The sequence below is a fragment of the Telopea speciosissima genome, chromosome 5 (assembly GCF_018873765.1).
Source record: "Telopea speciosissima isolate NSW1024214 ecotype Mountain lineage chromosome 5, Tspe_v1, whole genome shotgun sequence".
NCBI lineage: Eukaryota > Viridiplantae > Streptophyta > Magnoliopsida > Proteales > Proteaceae > Telopea > Telopea speciosissima.
Genome location: NC_057920.1, coordinates 21,982,766 through 22,000,952, shown reverse-complemented (window position 1 = coordinate 22,000,952; position 18,187 = coordinate 21,982,766). Strand labels below are relative to the sequence as shown.

The 18,187-nt window shown below is 40.9% G+C and overlaps 1 protein-coding gene and 1 long non-coding RNA gene across 2 annotated transcripts; one reads left to right on the top strand and one right to left on the bottom strand.

Moving 5' to 3' along the window:
- The first annotated feature begins 1,353 nt into the window (after positions 1-1,353).
- Positions 1,354-12,853, top strand: LOC122662135. Its single transcript, XR_006332978.1, has 3 exons — positions 1,354-1,363; positions 2,204-2,213; positions 12,717-12,853. It is a non-coding gene; the product is annotated as an uncharacterized LOC122662135 (long non-coding RNA).
- LOC122662133 (protein STRICTOSIDINE SYNTHASE-LIKE 4-like) lies at positions 8,195-15,130 on the bottom strand. Its single transcript, XM_043857699.1, has 4 exons — positions 14,670-15,130; positions 10,180-10,487; positions 8,612-8,744; positions 8,195-8,478 (listed from the first exon to the last, which is right to left on the bottom strand). Exons 1-4 carry the CDS (start codon positions 15,087-15,089, stop codon positions 8,215-8,217), a joined length of 1,125 nt encoding a protein of 374 aa, XP_043713634.1. The 5' UTR covers positions 15,090-15,130; the 3' UTR covers positions 8,195-8,214.
- Between the last annotated feature and the right edge of the window lie 3,057 nt (positions 15,131-18,187).

The following is an 18,187-nucleotide window of genomic DNA, read 5'->3' as shown; positions in this document are numbered from 1 at the left end:
TTATTGTTCTTTTGTTTTTCGAAAAGATCACATTGAATTGTTGTCACGGTACAACATCATAGGCTTTGAGATAGAGTCTACAATTCTTAACTTAGAAATAAAACCCATCCTTCATGGTTCAATTGCCAAAACAGGATCCATTACATAACTAGTAGGATCTGGCAATACAATTCCAGTCAAAATTGGTAACTCATCGGAGTGAAGTGTCTCAATAGGAATTTCAACGTTCACTTCCTCGAACACTAGGTTATTAGGCTCTAAAGGCTCACCATCATGGTCAATATACTTAATATGACTACTTTCAACAATCCTATAACAGAATTAGTATAGTAAGAACTTGTAACCTTTAGACCTCTTTGGACAATCCAGGAAATACAACTAATAGTCCAAGGGTCAAACACTTTTCATGTGGATTATACAACTTATTTAAAAAAAGAAGAAGAAGAATTACAACTGCTACTACAACCTTATCCTTTGGGCTAAGAATGCATTGGTCCTCTCATAAGTTTGCATTTACCGTGAAAAGAACATAACTTTGAAAATTCCATCACCTTTGGGCAGAAGGAACCCCTAGGTTTCTGTCATTTCCAATATGTGTTCTATTAACTTGGATGACATCACCTTCGGGCAAATTTCACAAACTTTGGTGCTGAAACAAAATTATAAAAGAATAGGATGTTTTGCTGTGAAAAGAACAATAATTTTCGAAAATCTCATCACCTTTGGGTAGAAGGAACCCCTAAGATATTGTCATTTTCAATGTGTGTGCATATGTATTTCTTTAACTTTGATGACATCATCTTTGGACAAATGTCACCAACTTTGCTGCAAAGGTAAAACCATAAAAGAATCGAATGTGCCACTTTGGTGGGTTCTACCCAACCTTTTTACGATTTTCTATAAATATATACCACGCAGCTAATCATATGCGAAAGTGCTTATTATATAAGACAAACAATCATAATATATATGATAAAAACAATCAAAACCATGATCAAATATGCACAACATTTGATAAATGTAAATTTAAACAAATTCAAAACAATCTTTGATGCTTATAAAACATACATCTATAAACATAGAGAAAATGATGTCAAAAAAAAAGAGTTCCCACATGTCTCCACGCATCGCTAAAAACGACAATCTAAATCAAAATGTGATTCGATAAGGTGAATTGATTTAGTCCGACTGATTTGGGCTAAGCTAGTTTAATTTGGACTATCAAAAGCAAAACCGTTTTGCCTCATAATATCCTGTCATCTATAGAAGCATAACTTAGGTATGATATAATCACGCCAAAACATGAGTAGATTAGCTAGCATAGGAGACAATATAAAATACTAGTAATATAAACTGCATGAAAGTCACAATCTGACTACATCTTTATACTTTGGGACATAAGATGCACTGGTCCTTTCATTACATTTATGTAAGTACCTCTATTGTGTTGTATTATCCACGGAATGCATGAGATTCTTATATTTTCTTGTCAGAGATTTTGATTTTGTGGGATCTGAAATTTTCTTCATTTATCAGAGTAACTTTCGTTTTTGGGCAGATAGGTAATCACTTTATTCAAGAAAGAAAAAACTATATCGATTGAATAGACAAAACCAAAAAAGCAACCTAATCAGGGAACAACCTAATCTCCCCCTAGGCAAGTGGAGCTGCCATTTAGGTGGATGGCCTTCCAAATTCTGGTGCTTAGGTTCTCGTGGCACTATGTTATCTCGTTGGACCTCTAATCAGGTTATGTTATCTAGGCCCCATCCTTCCCTAGATGGGTCTCGGTAAGCCCATCATCGGGCCTGTTTCCCCTTCAGTTTTCCTTTATAGCTTGTTTTAACTGTAGGGATTTTAGCCTTTCTTTTGTTGTGGAGTTTTCTCCATCTAATTTTTATTTTTCTCCTCTTATTTCTCTTGTATTTTCTTTCCTCCATTTTTTGGGGGAAAGACTTCTAGCGCTTCGTTCAATATATTAATTATTCATCAAAAAAAGAATAGACTCTAGCAAGGGAAGAAAAAGAATTAAGAAGCAAGGGCATACACAAGCGCAAAAGGAAACCAACAAAATGAATACAAAAGATTGGCATGATGCCCAAGTGCCTTGGTATTTACATGTCCCACCAATCGAGGTGCAAGATGATTTGTCAAATAAAGGGCAAGGATAACAAGGAGAGAGTATGTGAGAAAGGGAGGGGAGGAGAGAGATTGTGACAAGACTGTACATCTTGACAGCATGTACAACCCTTCGCCTATTACATATTAGGACTTTTGGCAAATAAGTGCATAACTTTGTCCTTTGAAGAGATCCATCTCCTGTACACCATTGTTGGACGTTAAATAAACTTTAGTTAAAACCAATTCAATCTATTCTCATGCTATGATTGATGGACATTTCTAGGAAAAACAAAAGGTCAAAGCTTTTATGGTTGGTCCAGTCTCGTCCATAGAGTATCTATAATCTATGAATGAACCATCGCTCTGCCACTAGATTGCTGATGTAACAATTCTAAACATTGGATATCCAAAGAACAGTTTATATAGATAACTTGCGAAATTCTATACTTAAAATCAATGATGTACCTTTACATTTATTGTCATGCACATCAAGTTTGAGCATTGTAATGCACCCTATCTGTAGTCTTCATGTTTTGAAAAATTAATTTTACTACTTGGGTAATAGAGCCAAAGTTGACATGTCTGTGAGGGACAAATGTAACCTCAACTAGGGTACTTGAACAAAAGATCGGAAAAGTTATAGAACAAACAATTACAAAAGGCTAAACAGGACAGGTTCGCACCCTATTAGTAAAATAACGATAACTTTGCACTCACAAATCATTTTGAGGTGATTCAAATTGGAGATTCGAGATAAGAGAAGTTTATACAACTTGTATGAAGAAGTCATGTTCAAAAAAAGTAATAAGATCCTCAAAATATCTCATGAAGTGAATGCATGAATTCTGAAAAATAAAATTAAAACAAAAAAAAGAAGGATAGAGATAGAATCGTTATGGGCTAAAGCTCAACTCTTCTAGGATGTGTTTGCAACTCCAAGGGTCTTGCAACTCTTCTAGGATGCAAAGAGGATATACAAAAACACCAACTCTTCAAGCTTGATTAAAAAAAAAAAAAAAAAAAATCTTCAAGGTTTTTAAGAGATGAACTCAACTTGGTTTAAAGAGATACCGAAGGCACTTTCATTCAAAATTATCAGAATTCACTTACTCAAATACAAGAAGTTGATGACCTTTTATAGGCATTACATTGGTTGAAAAAAGAAATTCTCACCCTTACAATCTAAGGATTGAAAATATAAGCTTAATTCCCAAGTAAGAAGACTCTAGAAATATAAATAAATGAAAGAAACTTTCAAGTTCTTTACACAAGCTCAAATGTCTCGATGCAAACTTCAAAGTCTTGATATAGCTACCCAAGAAAGTGTTTGGGAGAAGGTGGAGTGCATGGAAAATGAAAAAGGCACAAAGGCTGCTTAGTCATCATGCACTAAGGAAGCTCTAAAGGCATTGTAGAGATTCTCCACTAACAAGGCTTTTATTGATCTTGGGCTAGATTTTTGGAGCTGGTTAGGACCAGCCATGTATGGGTTGGTTCTTGGTCTTGACTAGGCCTCGGGCCCTGTGGACTTGATGGGCTTGGGCCTGGATCAGGAACTTTTGGGTCTATCTATACTAAATTCTAGTCCCCATCAAATCCATTATGCATGTGGTGTATCTTAATCTCTTTTCATAAAATATAGTTTGCTTATGCATTTATTCTCAAAGGAAAAACTGTACTCAACATAGCAATCATCGGCATGCTTCTTTATTCTCAAATGTAAGGTATTTAGAAGGAAGTACTACTATGCAGGGTGAATCAGATATTATACCAAAGAAGGCTAAGACAAAGCAACCACCAGTGAACTATGAGAAGAACCCCCCAACTTGAACCAGAATATGGCACATCACATTAGAAATTATTCATTCACATAGTTACTCTTCTTTGTTTTTTCCTTTTTCTTTGTTTTTTTACCAAATAAGCACAAGTATCCCTTCACCTGTGGAGTAGGAAGAATTCCCTCTCCGGTTGCAATGAGAATCTTGTCCCATTACAAACTCCCACTCCCTATTGTTTGGGGCCGAAACTATTCTCTTGCATTGGGCATTCGATAGTATTGATGAAGCCCTTGCATGGGTGAAGGGAAACTCAATCCTTCCAAATAATCTACCATTCAAAAGATGTTACATAAACTTAAATGCATGTTTCCTAACCCTAACTTACATGTCAAGTAGACTAGGCACCAATCAGGTATCTGAAAAATAATTTTAAATAATTTTTATTTTTTAAATAATTTTTTTTTGTTAAAAGATCATATGTATTAAAAAGGGAAAGGAGAATAGATACAAAAATGCCACAAGCCAAGAGATAGCAACACAAAACACAAAGATCAACACCCCCAACCTTCAGCATGGCCATCAGCAGGGGGGCTAACCCACGACACAAAAGCAAGCAATAACGCCAAAAATCACTTAAGGTAAGTGAAATCTGGTCCTGCCTTGCACATCAAGAAGAAGCTCATCATTAATCCATGAAGGCCAAGACACCATAGGGGAGGAAGTTTCAGATTGTTTCTATTTAAGTGCAATTGTGATGCCCAAAGATAAGATTAAATTGGAGAATGGATCATCTGCACGTACGTGCAGATGAACGTACATGTGAGAGGTAACCACATGTCCATTTTGTTTCCATTAATACCCCTCCTCCCCTTGCAAAGGGCAAAAATGGGATAGGTGATTACCTCTCACATGTATGTGCACCTGCACACATACGTGCAGAGGAACTAGACTCATCATATTGTATGGGAAAAAATCCCTGTCTGAGAGTGTACACCCTGCTCCCAGAAACATGGGGGTGAAATGACCATCCCACCTCCATAAAATGTACAAATGACTCCCCATTTGATGCCCTTGCATGCTCTCCCATTGGTGTCGTGTACACGCAGGAGCTATGCTACCACACAGAGAACACTTCCCCAAATTCTATTTAGCATCATTCTTGTATGAGTACAATTAGTTTTTCCTTGGGAAAGCAAAGTATAGATTGCTCATGAGTTGTAATTAATAATTAATCCTCTAAAATATGAAAGAAATGAAATATGTAGGAACAAAATTATGCATGAAAAAAGATTCTAGCTCTGAGCTGCCGAGGCAGGATATGCATGTCTATCTCTGTCTCCTCTTTATATAAAATGACCTTGATACCCTCCAATATAAGATACCATTTTACCATACTTCATTGGTGCACTCCTCTATGCCGGTTGTTGAGAGAACCCTCTTCCATTATGTCATGCATCATCATATGTGTAGTGTATAATCAACATACCACTACAAGTGCTGGTACTGAGGTTGTAGAAAGTACTGAGTATGGAAGGGCATTTAGAAGTGGAAATAACAAGCTTATGTGGGAAACAGAGCATGGCGATACCATGCTAACTCAACAAAACTTTAATTACAGTAATTTTGAGAAGACTCTTCAGAACTGCTAGTTCTCTATTGTTCTTGAGACTGGACCGACTGGATTTTTCAAGTCCACCAAGGGGCTCAGACAGGGGGACCCACTGTCACCTCTCTTATTCATTCTAGCTGAGGAAGTGCTTAGTAGGAGTCTTACGAACCTGTTTGCAAGCAAGCTTTTTTCACCTTCCCCACAGATGTCCAGGTATTTCACACAGCCTTTTTGCAAATGATACGATCATTTTCTCTAGGGGAAGCAAAACCTCCTTACAACAGATCATGGGTTGTATTGCGCGATATGAAGCATACTCTGGGCAGCTAGTCAATAGGGGGAAAAGCTGCTTTGTGGTGAGTCATAAGGCTCCTATTCGCCTTTGTCGAAGGGTAAGGGACATCATTGGATTGGATTTGAGAGGAAGGCTCTGCCATTAACTTATTTGGGGGCGCCCATGTACACAGGGAGGCTAAAGGTCTCTTTCTTTGAGGACATCTTAGAGAGGGTGAGAGGAAAAATAGCTGGATGGAAAGGACAGTTATTGACTGCAGGGGGCAGGGTGACCCTGTTGAGGCATGTTCTGTCGTCTCTCCCCATCCATATCCTTGCGTGTTCGGATATCCCTCGCACGATCATGTGGCGTTTCAACTCTTTGTGTGCTAATTTTCTTTGGGGGGAATAGGAGTTCGGTAATAAGCTACACTGGATCAGCTGGGACCACGTTTGCAGACCCCTAAAGGAGGGGGGGGTTATGCATTAGATCATTGAGGGAATTGAATGTTGCTATGCGGCTCAAGGGCTTGTGGCGGGCTTGGTCAGATTATTCCCTTTGGAGTCGGTTCTTCAGGGCAAAATTTTTTAAAGGGCTTCACATCTCTTTGGTGCAGCAGCCCAATCTGGGCTCCAAAACCTGGAAATCGTCCTTGGCTCTTAAGGATCTATTGTTGGAGCACTCGATCTGGCTACTGGGGCAATGGGAGGTGCTCTTCTGGTCGACATTTGGTGTGGTGAGGGGTCGTTGATCAACTGCGTCGATGGCGCACTCCATGTAGATGTTGATTTGAGGGTGAAGGATGCCATTCAGGCTGATGGTTCATGGGACCAAGAACTGCTGGGCAGAATTGACTGTGATAGGGTGCGTGGAAGGATATCAAATTCCAGTTTCAGGCTCTCCGCCAGGGTGGATCGGTTGGTTTGGTCCCCATCGTGTGATGGGTTTTTTACCCTCAAGACTGCATGGGGCACTGTTTGCAGGGCGCACCCTGTGGTCTCTTTTGCACGATGGGTCTGGAATGGAACGATTCCAACCAAGATCGGATTTTTTGAGTGGCAGGTTCTCACTGGCTTTATTGCTACTGATGAGGCGGTAAAGAGGGCAGGGGTCCCCCTGGCATCCAAGTGCTATTGCTGCCAACAGCCACAGCAGGAAACCTCCACCCATGTGCTAGTGTGTGGGGTTATGGTGACTAAGGTTTGGAGGTACTTTGGGGATCTGTTGGATGTCCTGATCATCCACACGCAAGATCTGAAGGCAAGGGTAGTTTATTGGCAGTCCAAGGGCTCCTTCAAAAGCATTTTCACTTTCATCGTTGGGATCGTTCCCTCTTTTATCATTTGGGAGCTGTGGAAGGAAAGAAACAATAGGCGACATAATAAAGGTGCACGTTCCACTAATATGATTATTTGGAGGATTACTTAGTGGATCCAAGAGATCCCTTTACCTTCTTTTTTGAAGGCAGTCAATTGCATGAGAGAGGTGTTGGCGTTGTAGGTTCTTGGCTTATAAAGCACCCTCCGATCAAGCATAGGCTCCCCCGTCCTATCTATTGGTGCCGACCCTTCAATGGGGTGAAAATTAATGTTGATGGAGCCAGTAAAGGGAACCCGGGGCTGAGTGGTGGGGGTAGGGTGATCCGTGATAGGGCCGGAAACCTGGTGGTGGCATTTGCCAGTTTCTATGGACAGTGTTCTAACACTGAGGCTGAGATGAGGGCAATTCTGGATGGGCTTCGGCTGTGTGCGAGCAGGAGCTTCATTGGATGCCATGTAAGCTCAGACTCTAAGGTGATTGTGCAGTTTATTACCTCGAAAGAATGTAATCTGTGGAGTTGTTGGTACTTGTTCTTTGAGGTGGGTTTTTTGGTGGAGCAGCTGAATGTGAACGTAGCGTTCTCGTACAGAGAGGGGAATCGCGGGACTGATTTCTTAGCTAATTGGGCCTGTGAGACCCAAAGCAACAGTCTTTTTCAGAGTTGTGGGGAGCTTCCTCCGAGGCTCTCATGCATTCTTAGAGAAGATAAGGCTGGCCTCCCGATGTTTCGATTCTAGTCTCTTGGGTTTGGTTTTGTATTTGGGGTGGGTTCCTGTTGGAGAGTTTATGAGAGAGCCTTTTCGTCTCAGTGGGTTTGGCGTAAGGCGGGTTAAGTTCCCCCTGTGTAATTCTTTTGATTTTGCTTATTCTAATGAATTCCTAGGGGCCACCCAGGTCCCAGATAATATTCGGGGTAAAAAAAATATATATATATATATATATATATATATATATATATATATATATATATATATATAATTTTGTATCATGGCTCAACTCTACAATCATGGAGAGGCTGAATACTCAGTCAATATGGTTCAGTAATGTTTTTGAACCTTCGAAAGAAAGAAAGATAGGAGTTATACAGTATGCATGTTCCACTCTCATATTTATTATGCAAGTTGGTTGAGGTGGAGACGAGTGATGTAGTTGTTGGCAAGATAACCAATGTATAGTTGGTTCCGGATCTTGAAGCCACAAGTGACCATATACAACCCTGGTTCAGAATAGAGTGCAATCCCTTCTCCTTCCAAATTGACGGCCATCACTCCCCCGTTACTCTGCATGTGTGGGAGTTTCACCACTTTACCCAACATCCACACCGTCTTCCGTACTATTGGGTATCTCATTAGTACATCCCAAAATATAGTATTTCCCTGCCTCATTCACAAGAAACAAAAAAAAAAAAACATTAAGACTGTGTTTGGTATGCATTCTTGAAAGCATTCTAAGTCGATTTTACACTCTCAAACGAAAAGAATAAATAATAACAAATGGACGACAGATTACCATGGCTAATCCGATCCAAAAGCTGCCCTGTCCATCGTAGCGAATGTTGTCTGGGAAACCAGGCAAATTATCAATGAAGGTCTCCACGCTTCCTTGTCTCTCGCCTAGGATGTGATATTTGCTACATCTTCGCCTGCCCAGTATTTTGTATAACTTCCCTAGTTAGTATACAATGTGATAAACAGTTCATAGTACGTTCAGGAAAATTTTTTTGCTGCTACACCTCTAGCAGGAATGTTCCAAAGGGCAAGTTAATTATTCCATTTCCTTGGCTCTCAGCCTTGTAGCAGCAAAATTTCGTTCATTCGTAAGCTACTTCTTACCCATTTTAATTGTAGGATTTCAATCGATTCTGGCCAATACTGGGATGATTCCAACCTATTCTAATCTGAAGGTTAGAATCGTCTTGGTATTGGGCCATAATTAGCTGGAAGCCCGGAATATTAAAAGCTAAGACTGTGTTTGGTATGCATTCTTGGGATACATTCTAAGTTGATTTTGCATTCTCAGACCATAAAAACAATTATTTTTATCATCCGATAATGCAAAATCAACCTAGAATGCTTTCTAAGAATGCATACCAAACATTGTCTAAAATCAGTAATAAGTAAAGACTTCTATAGATATGTAACTTTTTGAAGTTTTTTATTAAAAAGAAAAGAAAAGAATGACAACCGGTCATGCACCTAGCGTGGCTCCCACGTCTAGACATAGAAACCGTCTTGCAGCTTGGATTTAACCGCCTTGCCCTATGAGATTTTTGCCTTTTCAGGGGGCCAAGGTGGTCATTTTCAGGTGGCAAGCGGTTTGTGTGTTTAGGTGTGGGAGCCACGCTTGGCATGCGACCGGTTAGCATTCTCTCACCATAAAAAGAATTATAAATACTACTATACAAGGCAAATTTCAGCAATTTTTCTAGGGTAAAAAAAGCTCTTTGGTCACGTGGCTTCTACATCCAAACATAGGAGCATCCGGAAGTATCACACTATTCCTCATGAAATCAAGAATTGCATCTATGTTGATGCCCTACGTGTGCTCTCATTGACCCTGTGCTGGTGCAGGCACTACACGCTTAAACGCTGATCTCTTGCCCAATTTTCTATTAATTCATGGAAAAAATCCAAAAATAAATTGTAAGAATAGGCATTAGTCGAAATCAAGATAAGCTGATTTCAATTCAAATCTACTAATTCAACTGATTCCAATCCGATTTCTTAAAATCATGATCCCTACATCGAAAGGTGTATCTTTATTTACAATATGGGCAAGAGATCACTGTCTGATCGTGTAGCACTGGTACCAGTGTGGGGGCCAAAGAGACTATGACCAAGAGCATCAACATGGTTGCGGTTTTTAATTTCATGGGGGTACAGAAGGCCGTACTTATGTACTCTCCTATATCTGGGCGTAGGAACCACATGATACCCGGTAGCATTCTTTATCCCTTACAATATTTAACACCTAGCTTAGCATAAAATACCTAACAATGTACGTAATTAAGTAACAACTGATAAAATGTAATCAAGATTCCGTTAAATCATTCATTGTAACTTGAAAGAAAGACTTACAACACCGTTTCGCAGAAGATGAGGAAATCCTGATTGGGTGAGAGGGCTACTCCATTGGCGAAGTAGAGGTTGCGCGCCAGCACTCGGGTCTTATTGATGGATGGATCATAGCTCATCAGCCTACCGTAGGGCCTACCTTCGAGGACGTCAGCTATGTGTTCTGCCAAACTATACTTATACGATGCATCCGTGAAGTATATTACTCCATCTCTCCCCACATCAACGCCGTCGGTTATCCTGAATTTCAAACCCTCTGCTTCATCTGTCAACATTTCTACTGTTGCTCCTCTACTCACCCTCAAGAGTCCCTGCCACCTCAGCAGCTTATGAATTCAATCCAACCGTTTCAAAGAAGAGACATGCTTAAAAGAATTTTGATACCATTGAATCTACAAAATATAACTTTGATACCATTGGTTCTACTGAATATAATGGTGCTTGCAGAGTTATTGGAATAGATTCTGGGTTTTAGAATACATTCTGAAATCTGATTCTTCTTTATTTTTTGTTTCAAAATGTTTTATAGACTCAAAATCTATTCCAATAATTTATATCAAATACCAAAGACAGCCTATGGCTTCAGTGCAGTACTGCACATTTGGTGGAGTTGTGTCTGGCCTAGCTCATAACCCATTCTAAATAGGTGCATTTGGTTGAGAGCGGAGCTTTGGACCTTTAGCCCATCCCTTGTACAACTTCAATTCAACCAACTTTGGACTCGGGCCAACCTAAATTTAATAGGCCAAATTTGACTACTGACTTCAATTTTTAGGCTATGTTTAAATGTCAAAGAAAAATTAAAGAAGAAAAGAAAGAGAGACAAAAATCAATCATTGCATCATCCTAACTTTTGTTTCATTATGTTTTTTCCTTCTTTTCTTGGTATCCAAACACAGCCTTAGGTTCCTATTAACATTTCAAGGATTAGTCCAAACTGAGTTTTCCAAGTGACAAAATAAAACTTTACAAATCCAAAATTCTAGGAGAGTGCACAGTAATAAAGAGTATCATAAGTGTGCAAAGACTTACATGTGATGCTCATCAATATACAGGAGGATATTGATTGAACTAGGCATATTGATACGTAATTAATTTGGACCATGTCCTTTCATTCTATCCAATAGTCAAAATTGCCACGACATCTAATTGATGTGACTCAAAATGGTCACTTGTATAAGAAGCCCTTTCAAAATGAGACAATACAGAGGCAATTTTCCCGCAACAAAGACTTTACATTATAAATGAGATTGTATAAGTTAAGACATTAGCAGCCTTTTAGAACAAAATACAGGTCACAACCCACCTGGGCCCCACATGTGAAATGACCACCCCACTCCTGTTTTTCCTGTCGTTTAGTTGGGCTGGACGCTCCAACTCCCGCCACTGCAGGACAGGAGCCGAGTCCCTAATTATCCCACCTAGATCGAGGAGGAGGATTTTATTACGTTAGATGATGAAACAAATGACCAACTAAATGATAGCCGCTTGGCATCTCCTCCATGATGTCTAGATTATTCCTCTTGAATCTCACAGCTATATTTTGCATTTCAACCATGTTCTAGATGTGAGGAATGTATTAGTCTATTAGAAGAGGGCCTCAACCTCCTCTTCTTCTCATGAGTGTCACTTACACGTACATCCCTGATCTAGTCTAGAAGAAGATTTGATCATGCTCTGCTCAACATAACCGAAGATTCAGAATTTTCTTTGGCATTCTTTCCCGGACGGTCTGGCCACGATAGAAGGGTTGGTATGAAGAAGAATCCCAATCAAGCCCCTTTGTTCCATATAAGGCAAGGCGACAGAGACTGCAGATCATATCCTACTTAACTGCCCAGTTGCAAAAAGCCTATATGGTTTGGGTCAACTTTGGTTAGCCTTCATTCCTCTTGCTACTGATCCTCAACTTCCACAAGTAATCAAGAGGTGGGGAATCCTCCTTAAATCTGGAAACCAAGCAGCCAAAGAAGTTTCTGGTCTAGCATCGATCATTTATCATAATGGAATCTATGGATTGCTCGCAATGACCTCTCTTTCAACAGTAAAACTTGGTGGACCATGAGAGTACGTTATTCAAAAAGCTGAGAGGGAGTTCACTGGGGTGTCAATGGGTTGGGTTGGGCTGGGCCTGCCTAAACCCTGACCCTAACCCTAGAGGCCTTAACCGAAACCCTGACCCTGACTCAACCCTGGCAGGGCCAAGAAACCCTCAACCCTGACCCGACCCTGTCAGAGTTTTTCCTAACCCGGCCCGGCCCGACCCGACCCTGATAAGGTCGGGCGGGGTCGGGTTGGCCCTGATTGACCCTGTCCCTGATGATGTGTGGGAGAGTGGAGAGAGAGAGATGAAGTAAAACCCTCAACCTCAACAACCCTTCAAACTTCACTTCAAACCTCTCAAATCTCTCAATCCAATTTCCAAACCAGAAGAAAATCCAAGAAACAAAGTGTACAGACAGAAAAAGGAAGAGGCAGAGAGAAAAAAAAAAAAAATTAAAACAGAAAGAGAAGAAGAAAAGGGTTATCAGCGTTTGCAGTTTGGATAGGTATGAAGAAGCGCAAGGTTCACCCATCACCACCCGTCGTCTCCGAGCATCTTGCTTTCCTTCCGGCAACACTTCTGACATTGACGGTAGCACTTTCTCCAGAAGAAAAGGAAGTATTGGCGTATCTCATCTCCAAAGTCCAAACGAGAACGATAGATGAGGCTAATCCAGACATCGCAGAGGGAAAGAGATGGGGTTTGGAGACGGTGCATGAAGGGAAAGAGAAGGGAAAGAGTAAAATGTGAATCGCCAGGCTAATCCAGACATCACAGAGGGAAAGAGATGGGGTTTGGGGACGGCGGATGAAGGGAAAGAGTGAAATGTGAATCATTTTTAGGTTTCGAGGGTTTTGAGTGTTTTTTTTTATTATTTTTTGTTAGGATAAAGAAGAATATATATATATATAAATCTATACTTCTATATATTTACTTATAAGCAATTCAGGGTCGGGCAGGGCCGAGCCGGGCTCAACTTGAGGCCTAAACCCGATCCCGACTCGACCCTGCCAGGGTCAAGCTATTTCTAAACCCTAACCTGCCCTTTGGGCTGAAAAATCAGGGTCGGGTTGGGTCCAGGCTCAGGGCGAGTTCAGGCGGGTTCGGGCCAAGCGGGCTTTATTGACACCCCGGCCTAGAGTTCACTAAGTTCAGAACAACAACCATCTTCGCAACCGCTAACTGCTATTTGCCTAATCCTACTACTGCATTAATAACTTCTTCATCGACCCATATTCCATGGTCCCCTCAATTTTTATAGTATGTGGTTTCCTAGTGCTTCTCAAAAGAAGAGGGTGGACCCCACCTGGGCAAAGTGTTTGGTCAGGTGCCCCGGGTGGATCCCACCGCCTCTTGTGAGAGGCACTAGCGAACCACACCGGTCAGCGAACCGTAGACAGTAACGATTAATCATCCCCTCCTAGCGCTCAATGTCACAAGTTAATTAAAACCGATGATTAATTCCCTCAAAGATGGAAAAGTAGGAATTGGAATTGTTATTAGGGATAGTAGAGGAAATCTCATCCCCACAGTCTCTAAACCAATGGTCTTCTCAATAGTGCTTCAAGACGAAACTCTTGCAATAATGACAGGGTTACTAGAGAGCATTTAAGATCATATACATTTTACCATAATTTCAGAGAGCTTAACATCATGGTTGACTCCCTAGTCAGGAGCGCAATGTCTTTGGCGTGTAATACATCTTAACCAATTCCACTCTTTGGTTGTCAAATCTTTGGAATTCGGACACCTTGGGGCGTTGGACACGCTTTAATAAATAGTAAGATAAGACTTTGTATATTACGGAAAGATGATGGTCTCATAGAATAACATGCAAGAAAACGATCGAATAGTGTTAAAGGGGTGATTCCAAGCCGATTTTGTGCTGGCCCAGTTATGATAACCCAATCGAAGCCTAAACGTCCCTCTAAAGCCTTCAGTATAAATTTGGGCCGCGACAGACAACACTATCAACAAGAAGATATCAGCCACCTCATCCACACGCAATCTCATGCGCTCTCTCCACGATGACAATTTCCATTCTTAGCACCTTCCTGTCATGGGCTAAACTAAGTGGGCCCAGCCCAAGCTGCCCAATATGCAACAACGACGTACAGCTTGCATCTTAGGATTTAGTATTCGGACTGGTTGATCCAATTACCCACCCAGCTAGCGTTGGATCATAATCCGATCTGATACGGACCCACTAAGCTGAGTTTGTCTATGATCGGCCGGAATAACAGCCGAAAAACAGGCTTTGACAGCTGAGGTTTTGGAAGAGTCGATATCAGATCGGTGTATCAGACTCTCTTAATCCCGGATCGACTCAAGCAATATGCCCAATATGGTCCTAGTTTTATGTTAAAAATCCATGTTCAGGGCCTCCAGGGTTTAGCTATGGTTTGTGCCACGCAAATATATGTTGACTGTGAGTACACAGAAAACAGACCTTATTACCATCAGCGACGATGAGTTGCTTGTCGGGTCCGAAAGCCAGACCGAGCGGTCGACCACCGGTGAAAGCCCAGTTTTCGATCTCCAACTGTGTCTTCGCCTTCTCTTTCTCCTCAGCCGAGTCTGTCACGTGGAAACGCCTAATCCAACCATCGCTGCAACCCGTATATAAGAGTCCCGTCTCCGCATCGTATGCAAAGTCTTCGGGACCTGGTAAGAGCCCTTCCCCGATTCGATCCGCCAATTCTAGCACTCGGCCATAATGAGACGGCGGCACAATTGGTGGTGATCGAGACAATACGTGCTCCGGAAGGGACGCCGGGTCAAACTCAGCCAGTCTATAGAGTAGAACTGCCACCGCCACCGGCGCTGCCACCACTAATACCAGAAGCATCGGCGCATTGGAGTTGGCCATGACTACTGAAGATGAATAATGAATGGATTGGGATCTGCAATTATATTAGGTTAGAATGAAAGAAATATTACTGAAGAATCAAAGGAGTAGGACTTGAGATTCTTAATCAAGGAAAATGATATTGCTAACACTGTCAAAGTGTCTCTCTCCTTTATAAAATAAACCAATCTATTTTTGACTTATTTTGTTATAAGATAAAATTTAATTTTAAAAATTAAAAAATATTAATTTGAAATTCCCACAATAGTGATCCAATGGAATGGGATTGAGCTCCTCGTCCCCCACGGGACAATGTCTCGATCCACACGCCACTACACTGACATGTGTGTGGTGGTGTCGATCAGAGCCCTCAGCCGCGTCTTGCGCACAAATCCGATGCACAAATGCGCTGAGAAGAACCAGATCCAATGAAATGCTATGAAACTCCCACAAAGTTGGACCCCACCACAATACAATTAGATTGGACTTAAATGCTCGTGTCTTATCAATGTTACACTTCTGTTAATAACCGTGGTCCGTTGGATCAGTTATTGATAGCATCTTTCTCCTCCAGGGTAAAGTCATGATTAATGTCGATGGGGAAAGCCTTGGGAATCCAGGTTTGTTCGGGGTCGGTGGTGTGTCAATGAATCGTTATCCTCTCATGTTACACCTTGGTGCAGTAGCGTATTGTGTGGCGCTGCAGAGACCATGTGGTATAACGGATCCCACATGGTGTACATGGCCTCTGCAGTCATCGCACGATGCCTTACAACTCCGTGCTGTAACAGAAAAGAATAAAAATTCATGTGTCAATTCTTTTTCAGCTTCTCATGGGCCCATGGTCATAAGTCATAAACATGCTTTTTTATTTTTTTATTTTATTTTTGATAAGTAAATTATATTAAAATTTTTTATTTTTGATAAGTAATTTATATTAAAAAACTAAAAAGGGAAAACATAAATATATACAAATAGAACATCCTTTTAAAATGGGAAGCCCCTAACAAAAACGGGACAAGCCCCGCATCAACAAATGTCAAAAACAAGAAAATTACAATCGCTAGTGAATACAGAAATTCACAATTCCTTTAATCAATTTAGAAAGTTCTTCTGAGAAGTCAATCGGTTGGAGAATAGTCACCACATCACCCGTATATAAGCAGATAATGTAATTTTCTAGTTGATTCACCTCCCTCCGCATATGGTTATATTCCACCGAAGGAAGAGAGACACCCAATTGGTGGATTTTGCTCTTTAAACACATCATATAGCTCAAATGTAGTACTGCACATTTGGTGGAGCTGTGTTTGGCCTAGTCCATAACCCATTCTAAATAGGTGCATTTGGTTGAGAGTGGAGCTTTGGAGCTTTGGCCGTCCCATGTACAATTTCAATTCAACAAACTTTGGAGTCCACCCCCAACCTAAATTTAATAGGTCAAACTTTATCACTAACTTAAACTTTTAGGCTATATTTAGATGTCAAGAAAAGAAACAAGAGAAAGACACATAAATCAATCATTATATCATCGTGATTATTGTTTTATGATATTTTTTCTTTTCTTTTCTTGACATCCAAACACAGCTTTAGGTGCTCTACTCAAATTTCAAGGATCAGCCCAAGCGGAGTTTTCCAAGTGACAACATAAAACTCTGAAAATCCAGAATTCTAGGAGATTGCACAATAATAAATAGAATACCATAGGTGTGCATAGACTTACGTGGAATGCTCATCAATATAGTAGAGGATATTGATTGATATAGGCTTTGAAATATTCATACGTGATTAATTTGGACCATGTTCTTTCTAGCCAATAGTTGAAATTGCCACGGCATCTAATTTATGTGACTCAAAATGATCGCTTGTATAGGAAGCCCTTTCAAAATATGACAATATAGAGGCAATTTTCTCATACCAAAGACTTTACATTATAAATGAGGTTGTATAAGTAAGATAAGAAATAAGCAGCCTTTTCGAACACATAGGCCACAACCCATTCCTTTCTTGTGCTCCGCCTTAGTGCATGCTCCTCTCCTCCGCCTCAATGCATGACTACTTCTGCGCCTCTATTCTCTTCTCCCCCATCCCTTTCGGCCTCTAAAGCTCTTCTCTAGCAATTTGGATCGGCTACGATCTGCCCGCCCGTAGCAGTCGTAGCAGTCTCCTAGGCACCCAAGTAGAGATAAGGCGATCATTGCACCGCGCCTCATTAGGAGGCTGCTACGGCAGCTATGGCATCTCCTCCATGATGTCCAGATTACTCCTCTTGAATCCCATAGATACATTTTTTTCATTTCGACCATGTTATGGATGTACGTGAGGATTTTTTTAGTCTACTAGAAGGGGCCCTTGGTCGGTTTTCGACAGCCTCCTAATACTGGAGAGATGGAACTCCTCCGGACATTGGTCATTCCATTTCCTGGACTTTTGGGTCTAATTCTATAATATACCTCATCAACTGCTGCATATATAGCTTGGTCTGCTACTAGCTTCAAAAGTGGAAGTTCCCAAGGTGGCCATGATCATCTCAAGCTTGAGGTTTGAATCTGGTCGTTCCCTTCTACATTGTCGTGTGACTGTAAACATCTATAAATCACTGAAGATTGAGATTACTATCAGGAGACGATCTGGTTCCCATATTAGAGTTTCTGTTCAATACGAAAGACTGCTTATATACTACTATTTCTGTGGATTTTGAAGCTACAACCATTGGCATTCATTCCGATTAATTTCTGTGGTGGCGATGGTGTAACTATGATCAACACCCAACAGGGATGGCGGTCCAAGGAACGTAGAAGGTGGGGGAACTGGGGGAGGGGTGCTACGGGGCAAAAGAGAGAGAAGATGATACGAGAGCACCATTAGGTGATCGACGTGGACACCAGCCACGTAGAGGCACGTCCCCCTGCAACCTCAACAACCTTGCGAAGGACCACTAGAAAGGGAAAACGTCCTGTGACCCTAAATAATTACGTGTAAAGGCGAGAATATTTCTAACAAACTTGTCGGAGGGAATATATATTACCGTTGGGATTGGGAATATGGGAAGATTGTTCTAGAAGGTTAGAGAGCTAGGTTATAAATATCTGTAACTCGAGGAAGAGGTAATGAATGAA